Source organism: Scyliorhinus canicula, chromosome 9 (genome assembly GCF_902713615.1).
Source record: "Scyliorhinus canicula chromosome 9, sScyCan1.1, whole genome shotgun sequence".
Lineage (NCBI taxonomy): Eukaryota > Metazoa > Chordata > Chondrichthyes > Carcharhiniformes > Scyliorhinidae > Scyliorhinus > Scyliorhinus canicula.
This window is the reverse complement of record NC_052154.1, coordinates 105,752,150-105,768,092: the sequence shown is the minus strand read 5'-3', so window position 1 is coordinate 105,768,092 and position 15,943 is coordinate 105,752,150. Positions and strand designations below refer to the sequence as shown.

At 44.5% G+C, this 15,943-nt stretch overlaps 1 protein-coding gene across 4 annotated transcripts in view; it reads left to right on the top strand.

The window, feature by feature from the left end:
- The window catches only part of LOC119971592 (low choriolytic enzyme-like), a 290,266-nt gene extending 287,462 nt beyond the window's left edge, over nt 1-2,804 (top strand). For all 4 annotated transcript variants that reach the window (XM_038807370.1, XM_038807371.1, XM_038807369.1 and 1 more), the window contains one exon: nt 2,380-2,804. In XM_038807370.1, the coding sequence (XP_038663298.1) occupies nt 2,380-2,477 (98 nt within the window). In that variant the 3' untranslated portion in view covers nt 2,478-2,804. The remainder of the gene's footprint in view (nt 1-2,379) is intronic.
- The last annotated feature ends 13,139 nt before the right edge of the window (nt 2,805-15,943 follow it).

Genomic DNA, 15,943 nt, shown 5'->3' with positions numbered 1-15,943 from the left:
GGCAAGTTTGAAGAGATAAATTGGGAAGTACTAAAATGGCTATACATGATGTAGATGTGGGAAATGCTGTTCCAATTAAACAACATCCATATAGACTTAACCCTTTAAAATTGCCGCAGGTTAACAAAGAGACTGAAAATATGCTTAAAAATAGCATAATTGAAAGGGGTTGCAGTCAATGAGCTCATCGATAGTGATGGTACCTAAACCAGATGGTACCCAACAGTTGTGTGTGGACTATAGAACATTAATACAGTTACAAGAACGGACTCTTATCCTATCCCACGATTGGACGATTGCATTAAGAAGGTGGGACAATCAGCTCTTAATTCCAAACAGGATTTGCTTAAAGGTTACTGAGAAGTACCTTTATCCAAAAGGGCGAAGGAGATTTCAGCTTTTGTGGCTCCAGATGATATCTACCAATTCAAAGTTATGCCATTTGACACAAAAAACGCCCCAGCCACATTTCAACGGTTAACTAACAAAGTTGTTTCAGGATTACCCAATTGTGCAGTATACATCGACGAACTGGTAATTTTCAGCCAGACGTGGACAGAACATTTGAAGCATCTAATGGAGTTATTCGATCAACTTCAGGAGGCGGGTTTGGTGGCAAGCCTAGTCAAAAGTGAATTTGGAAAAGCCCAAGTCACTTTCCTTGGCCATACAATCAGACAGGGTCAAATGGTCCCACGGGATATGAAACCATAAGTTATTGGGGAGTTTCCAATACCCTCGACACAAAGGGAAATAATGCGATTTCTTGGTATGAGTGGATTTGATCAAACATTTGTGTAAAATGTTTGTAGCGTGGTTGCTCCACTGATGGACTTGCTAAAGAAACGTCAAAAATTTCAGTGGACAACGGAGTTTCAACGGGCATTTGACTGCCTGAAAGCTGTGATAACCAATGCTCCTGTGTTGGAGAATTACAAGGGATTCTGATCAGATTGAACTAAAGTATCTGACTTTAAAGAGAAATGCCGAGGCATAGAGAAATGAATGGATTGTGCAGAGACCTTCTTGTTCAAAGAGACTGTCAATCGAGAAGGATTCCAGTTGGAGGAAGAAGAACAAAAAAATGGACTATACTATTATAACTGTTTGCGTGTGTTTTTTTTAAACAAAAAAGTATATTTACTGTGTGTATTTCTGAAAGGATGGAGAAAGGTGAAAAATTAAATCATCTTGAAGTTGATGGGTTTTTTTTCTTGGGAGGAGGTGTCTGGAGTGGGTGCACCTTGAGAAATGGGTCAGAGTTAGGGTTATATGCAGTGATGTCAGAGTGTGGGTGGAGCTGGGCTGTCTGTCAGCTTTTAGTTTAACTTTGGGAGAAGCTTGGGTGTATCTGTGTTTTTTTTAATTTTGTTTTAGTGTTAGAGCTGCAGCCAGCCAAAGAAGGTATAATGTTGTTATCTCTGCCATGTAAAGACTATCTCTTGATCATTTGGTGAATTCAGAGTGATAATTGTTCTCAGTAGTGAATTTAAATCTGAGGTGCTTCTGTTATTTTTTTTAATGTCTTATGGATGTTAAAAGGAAAGTTTAAAGATTACTTAGTGTTGTATTCTTTGGGGGTTATATTTGAATTGATGGTTGCTAAGATGTTCACTGTATGTTTTAAAAAGGTTAACTTGAGCTCATATAATAAACATTGTTTTGCTTTAAAAATTACTGTTAGATGTCTGCTGCACAACACCTGCAGAGTGGGCCATGTGCTCCCCATACCACAATCTCGTAAAGGTTGTGGGTCAGGTGAACTCCATGATACACTTTGGGGTTCTCTAAACCCTGGCCCATAATAGTATAAGCACAACATGGGGAAAAGTGCTCGGGGACAGGGACGGTGGGGGAGGAGGGGGGGGGGGATAACCTTCTTCAATCCTAAATGGGGAGTATTTTGAAGAATCGTTCTTGCCAGCTTGGCATGAATACACTGCTGCAAACCACTGGAATGCAAACCTGAGACAGATAACGCAGGTGAGAAAAATGATAAAATTTTCTTTAAGGTTCTTGATGATCAGCGCCTGTACTTTTCAAACATTTTGAACAGCACATTATAAGTTGTTGCAGTTATGCTATCTTCTCCAATCATTCTTATGTTTGTGTTGGAGTTAATCAAAAATTCTGCCCTCTGTTTATGACTGAATTACAAGCTCTAACTATCTAGTCTAATAACAGACAAATGTATGTAAATCACTGTACATCAATCAGCATCTAAAAGTCATTTTCATGTCAATCTCTTATCGCCCTGCGTATTTCCGGCAATTGTATTTTTGTTCAGGATTTTAACATTCTCTTTTCAGTTCTGCTATTATTTGGTATTTGGAAATTTTAGAGAATTGTGAAGTTTTTTATTTTCTCTTTTTGTTGCAGATAAAAATCCTCCGAGGGTTGCTGTCTTCAGTGAGGGGAGTTACAAGAATAATGTAGCACTGGTGCCATGCATCTTTGTATTTTTATGGACAATGTAATCCCTGTAATATGTTATTTCTGCAAGTTCTTCTGCTTCTGGAATCTAGAAAGGTCCATGTGTTTTGTATAATGATCAACAAACATTATACAACAATTCTAAAACGTTTCAAGCAACTTGGAAATAATTGTTGTTGATCAAAGTCGACAAACATCTGTAAGGCATTCATCTCTTCTATTTTAGCACAGAAACTAACTCACTTAATCAACCAAACAAAAAAAGGCCCTAGATTTAGCTGAAACGGGCAGATATGGAGCAGAAAATATTGTGCTTTATCTCCTCAATTAACTCTGGAGCTAAATATATTGGTGGCTATTTGCTATTTTCATTCACTTGTCTTCTCTTTAATTGTAGTAACTGAAGATACAAATCAAGTTTTTAAAATATAAAGGCATATGAATTTGGCAATATAGCACCCGTGTTTTGTAGGCTAGCTGGTTTACTATTTCCCCACTATGGCTGACAGGGACATGCTTACATTTCCACCAGAAGTGTGCCATTCTTCAAACTGGAAAAGGACAAAAAAACTGCAACCTTTCTTCTGCCTAAAACAGATGTTTTGGCAACCTGCACATGCAGTCCAATGCTTGAGTCTCCCACTTTAAGACTACCTGTAGTTTGTCCTGAGACAGTAAATCAGACCTTGAGATTGACTGGAAAGTTTTTTTTAAACATTCACATATCTGCATGTGGAGTTAAACTGAAAGGCTCAATTTCACATTTAAACCCCTCTCTCCAATGGTGCGAACAATCCCATCCTTGAAACTCATCTATGACTTGGTCTCCAAACCCTGTTTCTTTTTCAGAGCAGGAGTCAGCCCTTTGGTGACTTAATTTCTCCTCAGCCACCTCTCCTAATGTCCAGTCACAGAACTAGGTGACTGAATTAACGGTATTAAAGTTGTACAGTGATGGGCGGGTGCAAGGATTAAGCTGCTGGGTTTGCCTTGAAAGAAGCGTAGCAGAGGCTGTAGCAGCATTCAGGTTTCACAGAAAAGACCATTGAGCTATGCCCAACAACAGAAGAAAACATGAATATTGCTGTCAAAATTTAGTCCGAGCTCCATGACCAACATTGATGCCTCACAGCTTGTGACCCAAAAATTTCAAGCCGCGACCCCAATGGGTCAGTTTGCCAACTCTTGTTCTTGACAATACTTTATGATATTTTTCTTTGGTACTTGCTGAAGAATTAATTCAGCAAATGGTCTTGGCTTGGCTACGAACTGAACATGGTGATTGGCTCCAAAGTTTTTACATTTGAAATCAAATCAGAGGTTTTTAGTTTGCAACAACCACTGGCTTGATTGTTTACTTGTTGCCTTGCAGCTATATAGTTTGTAATATCTATGTTGAAATTATTTGTTAATAAAATGTTACTTTAATATTGTGCAACAATGTTTTTATTTTTAAAATATAATCTGCTCTATATCTCTTTGAAGCATTCTTCATGAAGTAACCAACCAATTGCAGGCAAACCACCTAGATGATAAAACTATTTCCACAATTGCCAAAGGTATTCAGAATATGAAAATCACCCACAGTTTACAATCATAGCTCTGATCAGCTGCAGTTTGTTACGTGCAGATTATCAAACATCTAAATCTGCAGAATATTTGAACACGTGTCTGCTATGATAACTTTCACTCTTCATAAACAGAAAAAAATAGTTAATTAAGGAATGTAATTCGGCTAGACTGAGGTTATTGAATATATATGCATCACTGCAGGTCTTATGGATGGTTGAATTACAGGTTCTTGGAGTTGGTCACCCCAAGCTAGGCAGTGTTAGAATAGCAAGTGGCTGGCCGACCGGAATGGTAGAAAGAAGCAGATAATGCAGAAATTATACAGTAATGTGGTACTTTTAAACCAGCATTGAATATTAGTGAGGGTATTGACAGCTGAAAAGGGTGCAATCCTGGCACTGTGAAGCAAAGGATGCATAAAGGAGTGCAAAATGTAGGTATGCAGAAGTTTCAATAATTATAGAGACAGAGAAGTAATTCTTCCCCCATCGACATCAAACGCAAACTTTGCCTCTCTGACATCAGGGCAAAGGATATCATAGAAAGGATGCAGAAAATCCAATGGGGGAAAGGGGAACATCCAGAACATTCATCATTTTAAATCTTTGTGAATGTTTAAATTCAATTTTGAAAGGTACTTGAAAGTTATCGCTATCGAATCAATCAACCAGTCAGGATTGACTGCACCCAATATGGGATGATGAGTTTTGATAAGAGATTTTTTTTCTTCATTCAGGATGTGGGCATTGCTGGCTAGTCCAGTATTTATTGCCCATCTTTGATTCTCCTTGAGAAGGTGGTGGTGAGCCTCTGCTTGATCTGTTGCAATCCATATGGTGCAAAAAACACCCACAGTGCTGTTGGGGAGAGATTCCAGACTTTGACCCAGTGAAGGAATGGTGACAGTGAAGGAATGGCGATGCAGTTCCAAGTCAGGGTGATATGTGGCTTTGAGGGAAACTTGGTGATATACTCATGGGTCTGATGTCCTTGTCCTTATAGGTGGTAGAGTTGTGGGTTTAAGACAAAATATAAAATTACAAATTATACAGGAAACACATATGACCATGGCAGGCAGTAAGTACAAGCCGATACTGGGCAGGGCGTTAGGCGTTTATAAAGAACTTTCCCTTTCAATTTTCTTCTTGATGCCCAGGTCTTCTTCATTTCTCAAAAGGAGTGTTCGATCAGAGTTTTTCTTCAGAGTCCTTTACAACTGCCTACCAATTTTCCCAAAGTCTCTTAAATTTATACCCTTTTTTCAGGGTGGATATCTTGATGGATTATTGACTGACATTAATGTACCCGATCAGGCATTGTGTTCTTTGTCTCATCTTTGATTTGAAAGTCCCATCTTTCATGTTATTTATCTGCCATTAGACTCTTGAGACTCCATACTTATCTTCTGGCCATATTTAGTCACTCTTCTTGCATCTTCTCCTTATCCATCCACCGCAAACTGGTCTTGCCAGATTATTTCCATCTCCCAGTTATACTTCATTTCTGATGCCAGACTAACTACCAAAGGTCTCATTCTTTTCAATATTAGCTATTTATTTTTAAGACTGTTCCTGAGATCCACTTACAAGATATTCAGAGCTAAATCGCTGGCTTTGAAAGCAGACCAAGGCAGACCAGCAGCACGGTTCAATTCCCGTACCAGCCTCCCTGAACAGGCGCCAGAATGTAGCGACTAGGGGCTTTTCACAGTAATTTCATTGAAGCCTATTTGTGACAATAAGCGATTTTCATGACCATTAAATGCAGCTGTGTTTTATTCCTTATCAGGCTGTTGAACCATACTATTATTTACCATTTATATTTGATTAATTCCCACACATGAAGGGATATGTTTACTTCAGCAAGGATGTTTTTATTAACCAAATATAATGTAAAGATCCTTCCATTGAAACCTGATTTCCCTTGTGTATTCCTTTTTTGTTGTCTTGGCTATTATAACTTTTGTATCTGGACTGCACTTTTAATTTCTAAACAAGACGGGACACCTGGGCAGAGCTCCTATTTGGTATGAACTCAGGACACCCCCGAACAGATGTTCTATTTGGTCTGGCCCAATGATAATATGTTGATGTCCTTGGCTGGCAGCCAATCGGATACTTTGATTTCCCAGGACTTGACTGGTTCTCGCTGGTGTTCTGGATTATTTTGCCAAACTGATCCCGGCTCCCTTTTGTAGAGCGAAGCTCACCTTTGATTTAGAGGCTTGGAGAGCCGCAGTTCTCATTTCTCTCTCTCTCTTTCCTGATGACTTCTCTAAAATCCTGAAGAAAAGTCTTCAGAAGTCTGAAGACCCGCACATCCAGACAGAGGAATAGCTTCTTCCTCACAGCAACTAGACTCCTCAACGTCTCTCCCTCTGGACTGATCTGTTCCCTGTAAGAACACTATTCGCAACACCCTATGCTGCTCTTGCTCATGGATTGCTTGTTTGGCCCTTGTTCCGCACTGTAACCAATCGCTATTTGTTGATGTACCATTTGTCAATGTACTCTGTCGATTATTCTTTTTTCTACTATGCCTGTACTGTTTACATTCCCTTGGCCGCAGTACAAGTGACAATAAATATCAATCAATCAATCAATCAAAAGATCTTTCTCTTGCAGGAAGATCCAGACCAGCACTAGGCAGGCCTGGTTATTTGAAAACATCTTTTGAAAATCTGAGAATTGGAGAACTCTAATTTTACCTCAGTCAGGCTGACTGAATGCACATGCCAGAAGATCAACTGCAACAGGTGATTTTCACCACTCTGCGACCTGAGAAGATAGCCAACTACAAAGACTTCAACATCAGCAATAAGAACACATCCCTTTTACTTCCATACTTTAATCCCCCATCATTTTATCCATTTCCCTTCCTCTGTGTGTGTCTGTCTTGTGCATGTTTGGGTAGAGGTTGGGGCAGTCAAAGAGGAAAGTAAAAGATTACCAGGCCATTATTCTAGTTTAATTATCGCATGATTTTCTTGTTATAAATAAACAGTTTTTGTGTTTTACTTACAAATCTGGCACCTGTAAGTCATTAGAGCAGCCTCGGGCCAAAGATTTCAGAATCTTTCGAAGAATTATTGGTTAATTCACTTATGTTGTGACTCTGGGTCAAGGGGGGCTGGAATTGATCCTGCCCAGGCTTTTGTAACAATACTACTATCATCTCTTCACACATTGGTCCAACTATGGTCCATTGTTCAAATAAACTAATATTTAGCTCAGGATGTTGATCTCACTACACACTAACACATTCCTTTACCTATTTCAAACTTATTTATGGTCCAGAAGCACCCATTCTCTGGCAATCATATCTTTGTGGTACCTCAGAAGGTGAACTGGGGGACCTTCCCTGGAAGTCCCCACACAAGGATTGCACGCAAATAATCCGGGAAATTAAAACTTCCAATGGAAAATAACTTTGCTCCGAGAATTATTCGATGCTGCCACTTAAATCAGAGACTTTGGATGGTTCAGAGCATAAATGGTAGAAGGATTCATTCCACTTCTAATTCCTGGGAAACTATTTTACCCAACTACACCTTGACCAGAACTCACTCGGTTCGTCCGCACACTTGCTACTGGTGCCTTGTATAGCAAATGGACCAAATCCATAAAGCTCTGCCCAAACCCGAATCGCCCAACACCTCCAACAAATACTCCCACTCCACCGATCAAATGCCTTCTCCGCGTCCATCCCCACGACCTCCATATCCTGCCCCTCTGAAGGCATCAGAATTAAATTGAGCAGCCTCCTCACATTTGCTGACAACTGCCTCCGCTTCACAAAACCCGTTTGGTCCTTGCCTATCAACCCCCGGGTCGATTCGCGAGGCTAGCACCTTCGCCATCAACTTGGCATCTACATTCAGTCACAATATCAGGTGGTACGACCGACACTGCTCCGGATCCTTGCCCTTTTTCAATATCATGGGAGCCTGCGTCAATGTAGGGGAGAGTTCCCCCTCTCCCTTGCTTCACTCTATCCCCTCACCAACAGTGTCCCCAGGTCCTTCCCTCCCTTCATTGCCTCCATGCTCTCCATCACCTCCCCCAACGCAATTGGGGTCCCCAACTCCTGCAGCAGCTCCTCCTCTACCTTGTGAAACTCCAACCTGTCCAAAAACCACCACATCCCCTCCCTCCCGGCCAGAGGCTCCGACTCATTTAACCTCCCGTGAAATGCCTCAAAAAGGCCATTCACCCCCGCCAGGTCCAACACCACCCTGATTTAATTGTCCTTTACCCTGCCAATCTCCCTCACCGCTTCCTGCTTTCTCAACTGGTGGGCCAGCATCCTCTTTGCCTTATCCCTGTAATTGTACACTGCTCCTCATGACTTCCGTACCTGCCCCACCGCCTTCACCATGGACTCTAACCCAGACTCTATCTGGAGCCTCTGCCCCTCCTTCAATATCCCTGCCTCCAGGGCCTCCGAATACCTCCTATCCACCCTCAGGATCTCATCTACCAGCCTTACCATCTCTGCCCGCTCTGCTTTCTCCTGATGCACCCGAACCACCACCTAGAATGTCTCCCACAGCGTGGCGGCAGTGACCTCCCCATGTCGTATAACTCTATGTACTCCCCCAAATGGCGGCCCTCACCTATTCGCACACCTCCTCATCTGCCAACTGCCCCACATCCAGCCTCCACAGCGGGCGCTGACCCCCGCCCCCCACTCCCTCCCAGTCCATACGTAAATCCACCCAATGCAGTGCGTGGTCAGAGACCACAATCACTGAATGCTCCGAGTCAACCACCCCCGCCAAACACGGCTTGCCAAACACAAAAACGTCAATCCCGGTGTACGCCTGGTGCACATGGGAGAAATACAAAAATTCCTTCACCCTCGGTCTCCTGAACCTTCACGGGACCACCTTCGGGTGTCCACTGTCATCAATCCTTTTTCAACTGCGCCACATCAACCACACCCTCGTCAGCAACCTTCCCCCCCATGCTTAAACAAAACTACCCTCCACCTAAACCTACCTCCCGACAACCCCCTCCCGTTAACTAGCCTGCCCGGCTAGCATGGTGGCCCCTCCCAAGGTCTCCAACTTTCCTGCCACCTCCATAACCCCTCCCCCCCATCCATACCCCCTGAAAGAGCAACAAATGGTACACTCACCCTCAATGTTCCCCCATGAAAAACCTGCCCTCTAGAAACCCCTCCATCAAAAACTCATTAAAGATAAAACTTTTTAAAATATATCCCAGAAACTCCTCCAAAGTTCAATGTCCTCACTCTCCTCCCAGTCCACTGTGCCTCATGAACTTCATTGCTTCTTCTGGTATGCCAAAATAGTACTCCCACTTCTGGAAAGTCACCCTGAGGCAGGCTGGATACAGTACTCCGAACTTCACCCGCCTTTTAAAGAGGGCAGCCTTGTCTCGATTGAACCCGGCCCTTCTCTTCGCCGGTTCTGCTCCCAGGTTCAGGTACAACTGCAGCTCGTTCCCTTCCCAGGTGCACTTCCTTGTCTTCCTTGCCCATCGGAGAATCTTCTCCTTATCTGGAAAACTGTGCAACCGCACCACTATCGCCTTTGGCGGCTCAACCGCCTGTGGCCTCCTCATCAGCCCCCTGTGCACTCGGTCAACCTCCAGGGGCCAGTAAAAGGCCCGCTCCCCCATCAGCTTCTCCAACATTTTGGCCATGTGCATGCCAGCCTCTGCACCTTTAATGCCTTTGGGCATTCCCATGATCCTTAGGTTTTGTCTTCTGGAGTGATTCTCCAGATCCTCCATCTTCTCCTTCAGCCTCTTTTGGATCTCCTGAATCACTTCCACCTCGGCCACCAACAAGGTCAACTGCTCCTCATGCTCCCCCACCACCACTTCCACTTTCTGGATCGCCCGGCCCAGGGACTCCAGTCTATGCTCCACTTTCTTGATCCCCGACTTAATCGGTTCCACCACCTTGGCCAGGTCTTCCAGGGTCTCCTTCCTCTGCTGACAGACCTTTCCAGTTAGGAATCTATTAGCTGCTCCGTTGACCAGTGGGTGGGCAGAGCAGCCCCCTTGCCTCTGCCATCCTATCCTGTGGCACACCACAAAGACTCCCCTGTTCCAGAAGCCGGTTCCTTCTTGCTCCACCCCTAATTCGTGGATCCAGCCACCAGCCACACCAGAGGAGTTATACCTTCCACAGGCACTCCTGCGCCTCTTGCACTCAAATTCTTCACCCTTTGGTGTGGAAAAGGCCGAAAAAATCCCCTTGAACGGGAGCCACTAAATGTGCTGCCGCTTACTCCATGGCCACCAACAGAAGTCGATTTTCACCATTCTAAACATAAGTAACAGGAATGCCAGACTTAAAGTCAAGATTGACACTGGAGCAAAGGATAATGTGCTATCCAGCCAAAAGTTATGGGAAATATATTTGTATTCAGTGTTATGGGCCAGGGTTTAGAGAACCCCAAAGTGTATCATGGACTTCACCTGACCCACAACTTTTAATAGATTGTGGTATGGGGAGCACACGGCCCACTCTACAGGTGTGGTAGAGCAGAAATGGCAAAGTATTTTTTAAAGCACTTTAAAGTTTATTCTATGAACTCAAGTTAACTCAAGTCAACTCAAGTTGGAATGCTTACAAGATGGCTTTTTGGAACAGCTTGTCATGGAGCCCACAAGGGAGCAGGCTATTCTGGACCTAGTGCTATGTAATGAACCAGACTTTATAAAAGATCTTAAAGTAAGGGAACACGTAGGAAGCAGCGATCATAATATGGTTGAGTTCAGTCTGCAGTTTGAAAGAGAGAAGGCAAAATCGGATTTAATGGTGTTACAGTTAAATAAAGGTAATTACGAGGGCATGAGAGAGGAACTGGCGAAAATCGACTGGAAGCAGACCCTAGTGGGGAAGACAGCAGAGCAAAGATGGCAGGAGTTTGTATGCATAATTGAGGACACTGTACAGAGGTTCATCCCCAAGAAAAGAAAGATTATCCGGGGAGGGATTAGACAGCCATGGCTGACAAAGGAGGTCAGGAAATGTATCAAAGAAAAAGAGAGATCCTATAAAGTGGCCAAAAGCACTGGGAAATCAGAAGATTGGGAAGGCTACAAAAACAAACAGAGGTTAACAAAGAGACAAATAAGGAAGGAGAGGATCAAATATGAAGGCAGGCTAGCCAGTAATATAAGAAATGATAGTAAAAGTTTCTTTCAATACATAAGAAACAAACGACAGGCCAAAGTAGACATTGGGCCAATTCAAACTGATTCCGGAAGGCTAGTGAAGGGAGACGAGGAAATGGCTGGAGAACTTAATAAGTACTTTGCGTCTGTCTTCACAGTGGAAGACATGAGTAATATCCCAAAAATTATAGAGGGTCAGGGGGCTGAGTTGAGTATGGTTGCCATTACAAAAGAGATGGTGCTAAAAAAGCTAAAAGGTCTTAAAATTGACAAATCTCCCGGCCCCGATGGGCTACACCCTAGAGTTCTGAGAGAGGTGGCTGAAGAAATAGCGGAAGCGTTAGTTGAGATCTTTCAAAAATCACTGGAGTCGGGGAAAGTCCCGGACGATTGGAAGATCGCTGTTGTAACCCCCTTGTTCAAGAAAGGATCAAGACAAAAGATGAAAAATTATAGGCCAATTAGCCTAACCTCGGTTGTTGGTAAAATTCTAGAATCGATCGTTAAGGATGAGATTTATAAATTCTTGGAAGAGCAGGGTCGGATTAGAACAAGTCAACATGGATTTAGTAAGGGGAGGTCGTGCCTGACGAACCTGTTAGAATTCTTTGAGGAGGTGACAAGTAGGTTAGACCAGGGAAACCCAGTGGATGTGGTCTATCTGGATTTCCAAAAGGCCTTTGATAAGGTGCCACATAGGAGGCTGCTGAGTAAGGTGAGGGCCCATGGTGTTCGAGGTGAGCGACTGGCATGGGTTGAGGATTGGCTGTCTGACAGAAGGCAGAGAGTTGGGATAAAAGGTTCTTTTTCGGAATGGCAGCCGGTGACCAGCGGTATCCCACAGGGTTCAGTGTTGGGGCCACAGCTGTTCACCATATATATTAATGATCTGGATGAAGGGACTGGGGGCATTCTAGCGAAGTTTGCCGATGATACGAAGTTAGGTGGTCAGACAGGTAGTGCTGAGGAAGTGGGGAGGCTGCAGAAGGATCTAGACAGTTTGGGAGAGTGGTGCAGGAAATGGCTGATGCAATTCAACGTGAGAAAATGTGAGGTCTTGCACTTTGGAAAAAAGAATCCAAGCATAGGCTACTTTCTAAACGGTGAGAAAATTCATAATGCCAAAGTACAAAGGGATCTGGGAGTGCTAGTCGAGGATTCCCTAAAGGTAAACATGCAGGTTGAATCTGTGATTAAGAAAGCGAATGCAATGTTGTCATTTATCTCAAGAGGGTTGGAATATAAAAGCAGCGATGTGCTACTGAGCCTTTATAAGGCTCTGGTTAGGCCCCATTTGGAGTACTGTGTCCAGTTTTGGGCCCCACATCTCAGGAAGGACATACTGGCACTGGAGCGTGTCCAGCGGAGATTCACACGGATGATCCCTGGAATGGCGGGTCTAACATATGATGAACGGCTGAGGATCCTGGGATTGTATTCATTGGAGTTTAGAAGGTTAAGGGGAGATCTAATAGAAACTTACAAGATAATACATGGCTTAGAAAGGGTGGACGCAAAGAAACTGTTTCCGTTAGGCGAGGAGACGAGGACCCGTGGGCACAGCCTTAGAATTAGAGGGGGTAAATTCAGAACAGAAATGCGGAGACATTTCTTCAGCCAGAGAGTGGTGGGCCTGTGGAATTCATTGCCGCGGAGTGCAGTGGAGGCCGGGACGCTAAATGGCTTCAAGGCAGAGATAGATAAATTCTTGATGTCGCGAGGAATTAAGGCCTACGGGGAGAATGCTGGTAGGTGGAGTTGAAATGCCCATCAGCCATGATTGAATGGCGGAGTGGACTCGATGGGCCGAATGACCTTACTTCCACTCCTATGTCTTATGGTCTTAACCTTTTTAAAACATACAGTGAACATCTTCGCAACCATTAATCAAATACAACCCCCAAAGAGTACAACACTAAGTAATCCTTTAAGCTTTCCTTTTAACATCCATTAGACTTGAAAAATGAAATGAAATGGAAATCGATTATTGTCACGAGTAGGCTTCAATGAAGTTACTGTGAAAATCCCCTAGTCGCCACATTCCGGCACCTGTTCGGGGAGGCTGGTACAGGAATCGAAACGTGCTGCTGGCCTGCTTGGTCTGTTTTAAAAGCTAGCAATTTAGCCCAGTGAGCTAAACCAGCCCCTAGCTAAACCAGACTTAAAACACCTTTTACCAGAATCACGTCAGGTTAAGTCACTAATGTTATTAGTTTTAAATCACCAGGATCGAGTTACAGTCTTTAGATTATAGAGAGATTCATACACCTTCTGGCTGTGACTGCAGCTATCCAGCTCTGAAAATGAAACTAAAACACACCCTGCAGCAAACAGCCTAAAAAAAAGTTAAAAGTGACAGACAGCCCAGCTCCACCCATTCTCTGACATCACTGCAGCACCAATCTCTTAAAGGCACTCTCACTACAGAGATTTGTGTAAATACCCATTTATAAACACCCATTACTTAAAGGTACTCTCACATGACAGGAGCACCACATCACAGAACCCAGGCACACTTGTGGCTTATAGTAAACAGATAATCTACACCAAAAGTATAGCAACCCTCCATCGCACATAAAGCCAGAATGTAAAACCATTGCTATGTCTTCTGTATCCTGGCCTCCAGCAATCCTTCGAGTGTCGGCACCTTGGGATGTCCGTGCCTCTGTCTGCTGTGGATCAGAAGAATCTCTCCATTGGGGAAATCATCCATCCTAGTCTCAGAGCTGACTTGGGCCTGGCTGGTGGATGCCCTATGCTGATGCCCTGATGTACATGCAAGAGAAGGGAGATTTAATTTGTGCATAGCAGGAGACTTTAGATACAAGAGACATCATTCACATCAATTTAATGTGATCGATAATGCTGTGACAAATCCTCACTTGTTTTATCCACCTCACCATTGGCATAGGAGCAGCCAACCTTCTCCCAGTTAAAAGCCTCTTTCTTCAGAGTCTGTGGGGATTTTATCTCTAGTATCCCTCCACCCACCTGGGATCTCTTCCTTTTATTAAATGCCAGTTGGTTCCTCATGAGAATGAAGCAGAGACTGCAGCCAACAAGCTGATGTGAATCCCATGGGCTGAAATTTCTTTACCTAAGTGCCTTACAATATGGCATAAAAGCCTGCAATTGCCGTTATCAGGAGCAACGCTGCTTCTCCTGCCCACGATTACTGCTTTGCTGAAGGTTCCACTCACTGTGGCTGTTGTCACATGGTTGGCATTCTTTGAAAGGAACGCACAATAGTCGCTGTTTGAAAGGAGAGCATGCAGTGGGCGGAGTTGGAAATAGGGTCTTGCAGCAAGCAGTGTTTAAAAGGGGAGTGCATAGTGGATGGTGTTTGAAAGGAGAACGCGTGGTGGGCAATCTATGAAGGGGGAGTGCAGGTTGGACATTGTGAGAAGGAGGAGTTCGGACATGCACTTTTGAAAGAGAGGGTGTGAGCAGGTGGTGTTTGAAAGCGGAGCGCGGGGTGGACTGTTGTACATTCTTCGGGTTAGCTGCTACAAAGTTACTGCACCCTTTCTGATTTTTGTTTAAATTGTAGCCTTCGGACACTGGAAACCCCCCTGTTCTGATGGGCTGGTCCAAAACATCCTCTTTAGGTTTTGCAGCTGAACCCGTGATGTCATTTGATAGACTTGGCAAGCAGCCAATTAATGCATAGAGGATTTTAGTCTTCTCCTGTAAAGGCATGTAGTTGGTGAAGTGAGTCAGAAACTTTCAGGGAAGAAGGCGATCATTTGATGAGTGCCATAGTTTGTTCAGTTCAGTTCAGCAGTCAACCAGTAAGGACCCCGAAGACTCCCTCTCTCCTCGCTCTCGGCTGGACAATTTTAAGAAGCATTCTAACCAAATCTGTGAAGACTTCCCTGTTTAAAGGGGCACAGAACTGAGAAAGAGATCTTGGGCTGGATTCTCCATTCCTGAGACTAATTGTTAACGCCGGCGCAGAATTCGTGGAGTTCCACAACAGCAAAACTGGCACTTCACCTGGACTAGTTCAGCTACTGTTAAAGGGCTAGCACTGGCCGCACGTAGAACACAATAATTCCCCTGAGAAACAGTGCGGGATTCGTTGGGTTCGAGATTGATATTCAGAAGGCTGACAAGCTACAGCCGCATCTACACGCAGCACCAAGATTCACAGACGCCGAGCTGGGGATGCTCCTGAGCGCGTTGGATGTGGGAGAAAACTGGAGGAGGACCACCTGACCTGCGGCCCGTCACCGTGGCAGAGCATAGGACCCTGGACCTGGCGGGCGAGGAAGTGAGACCCTGCTGAGTTGGGGTTCCCATGACATATGTGTTAACCCCCTCTCAACACCACCCCCACTCAACACCACCCCCACACCACTCTCACCCACACCAGCCCCTCACCCTGACCCTTGCCCTCACCTCCACACCACCCTCACCCCTACCCCACCCCACCCTCATCACTCGCTCACCTCCAACCACACTCACCCCAACCACCCCCACACCTCCCCAGTCCGTGGTCTAATTATGGGTCTTGTCTTGTGTCTTTCAGGACCTGCAGGAGATGGGGCAAACCAATATGGTGTCCCCCACCCCCAGCCAGTGCCACAGCCAAAGCCTCCCTGTGAGCCGAGCACAGACCATGAGAGCAGCTCAGACACAAGCCTTCCACCCGAGACACAGGACATCCTGGAGCTTGAGTCTGTGGATGACACTGACTTCCCGTTGCCACTGTCTCCAACACCCTCCACCATCCCAGAAACATCACCTCGGTGGGCTATGTTAGTGAAGAGGCTCCTGGGACA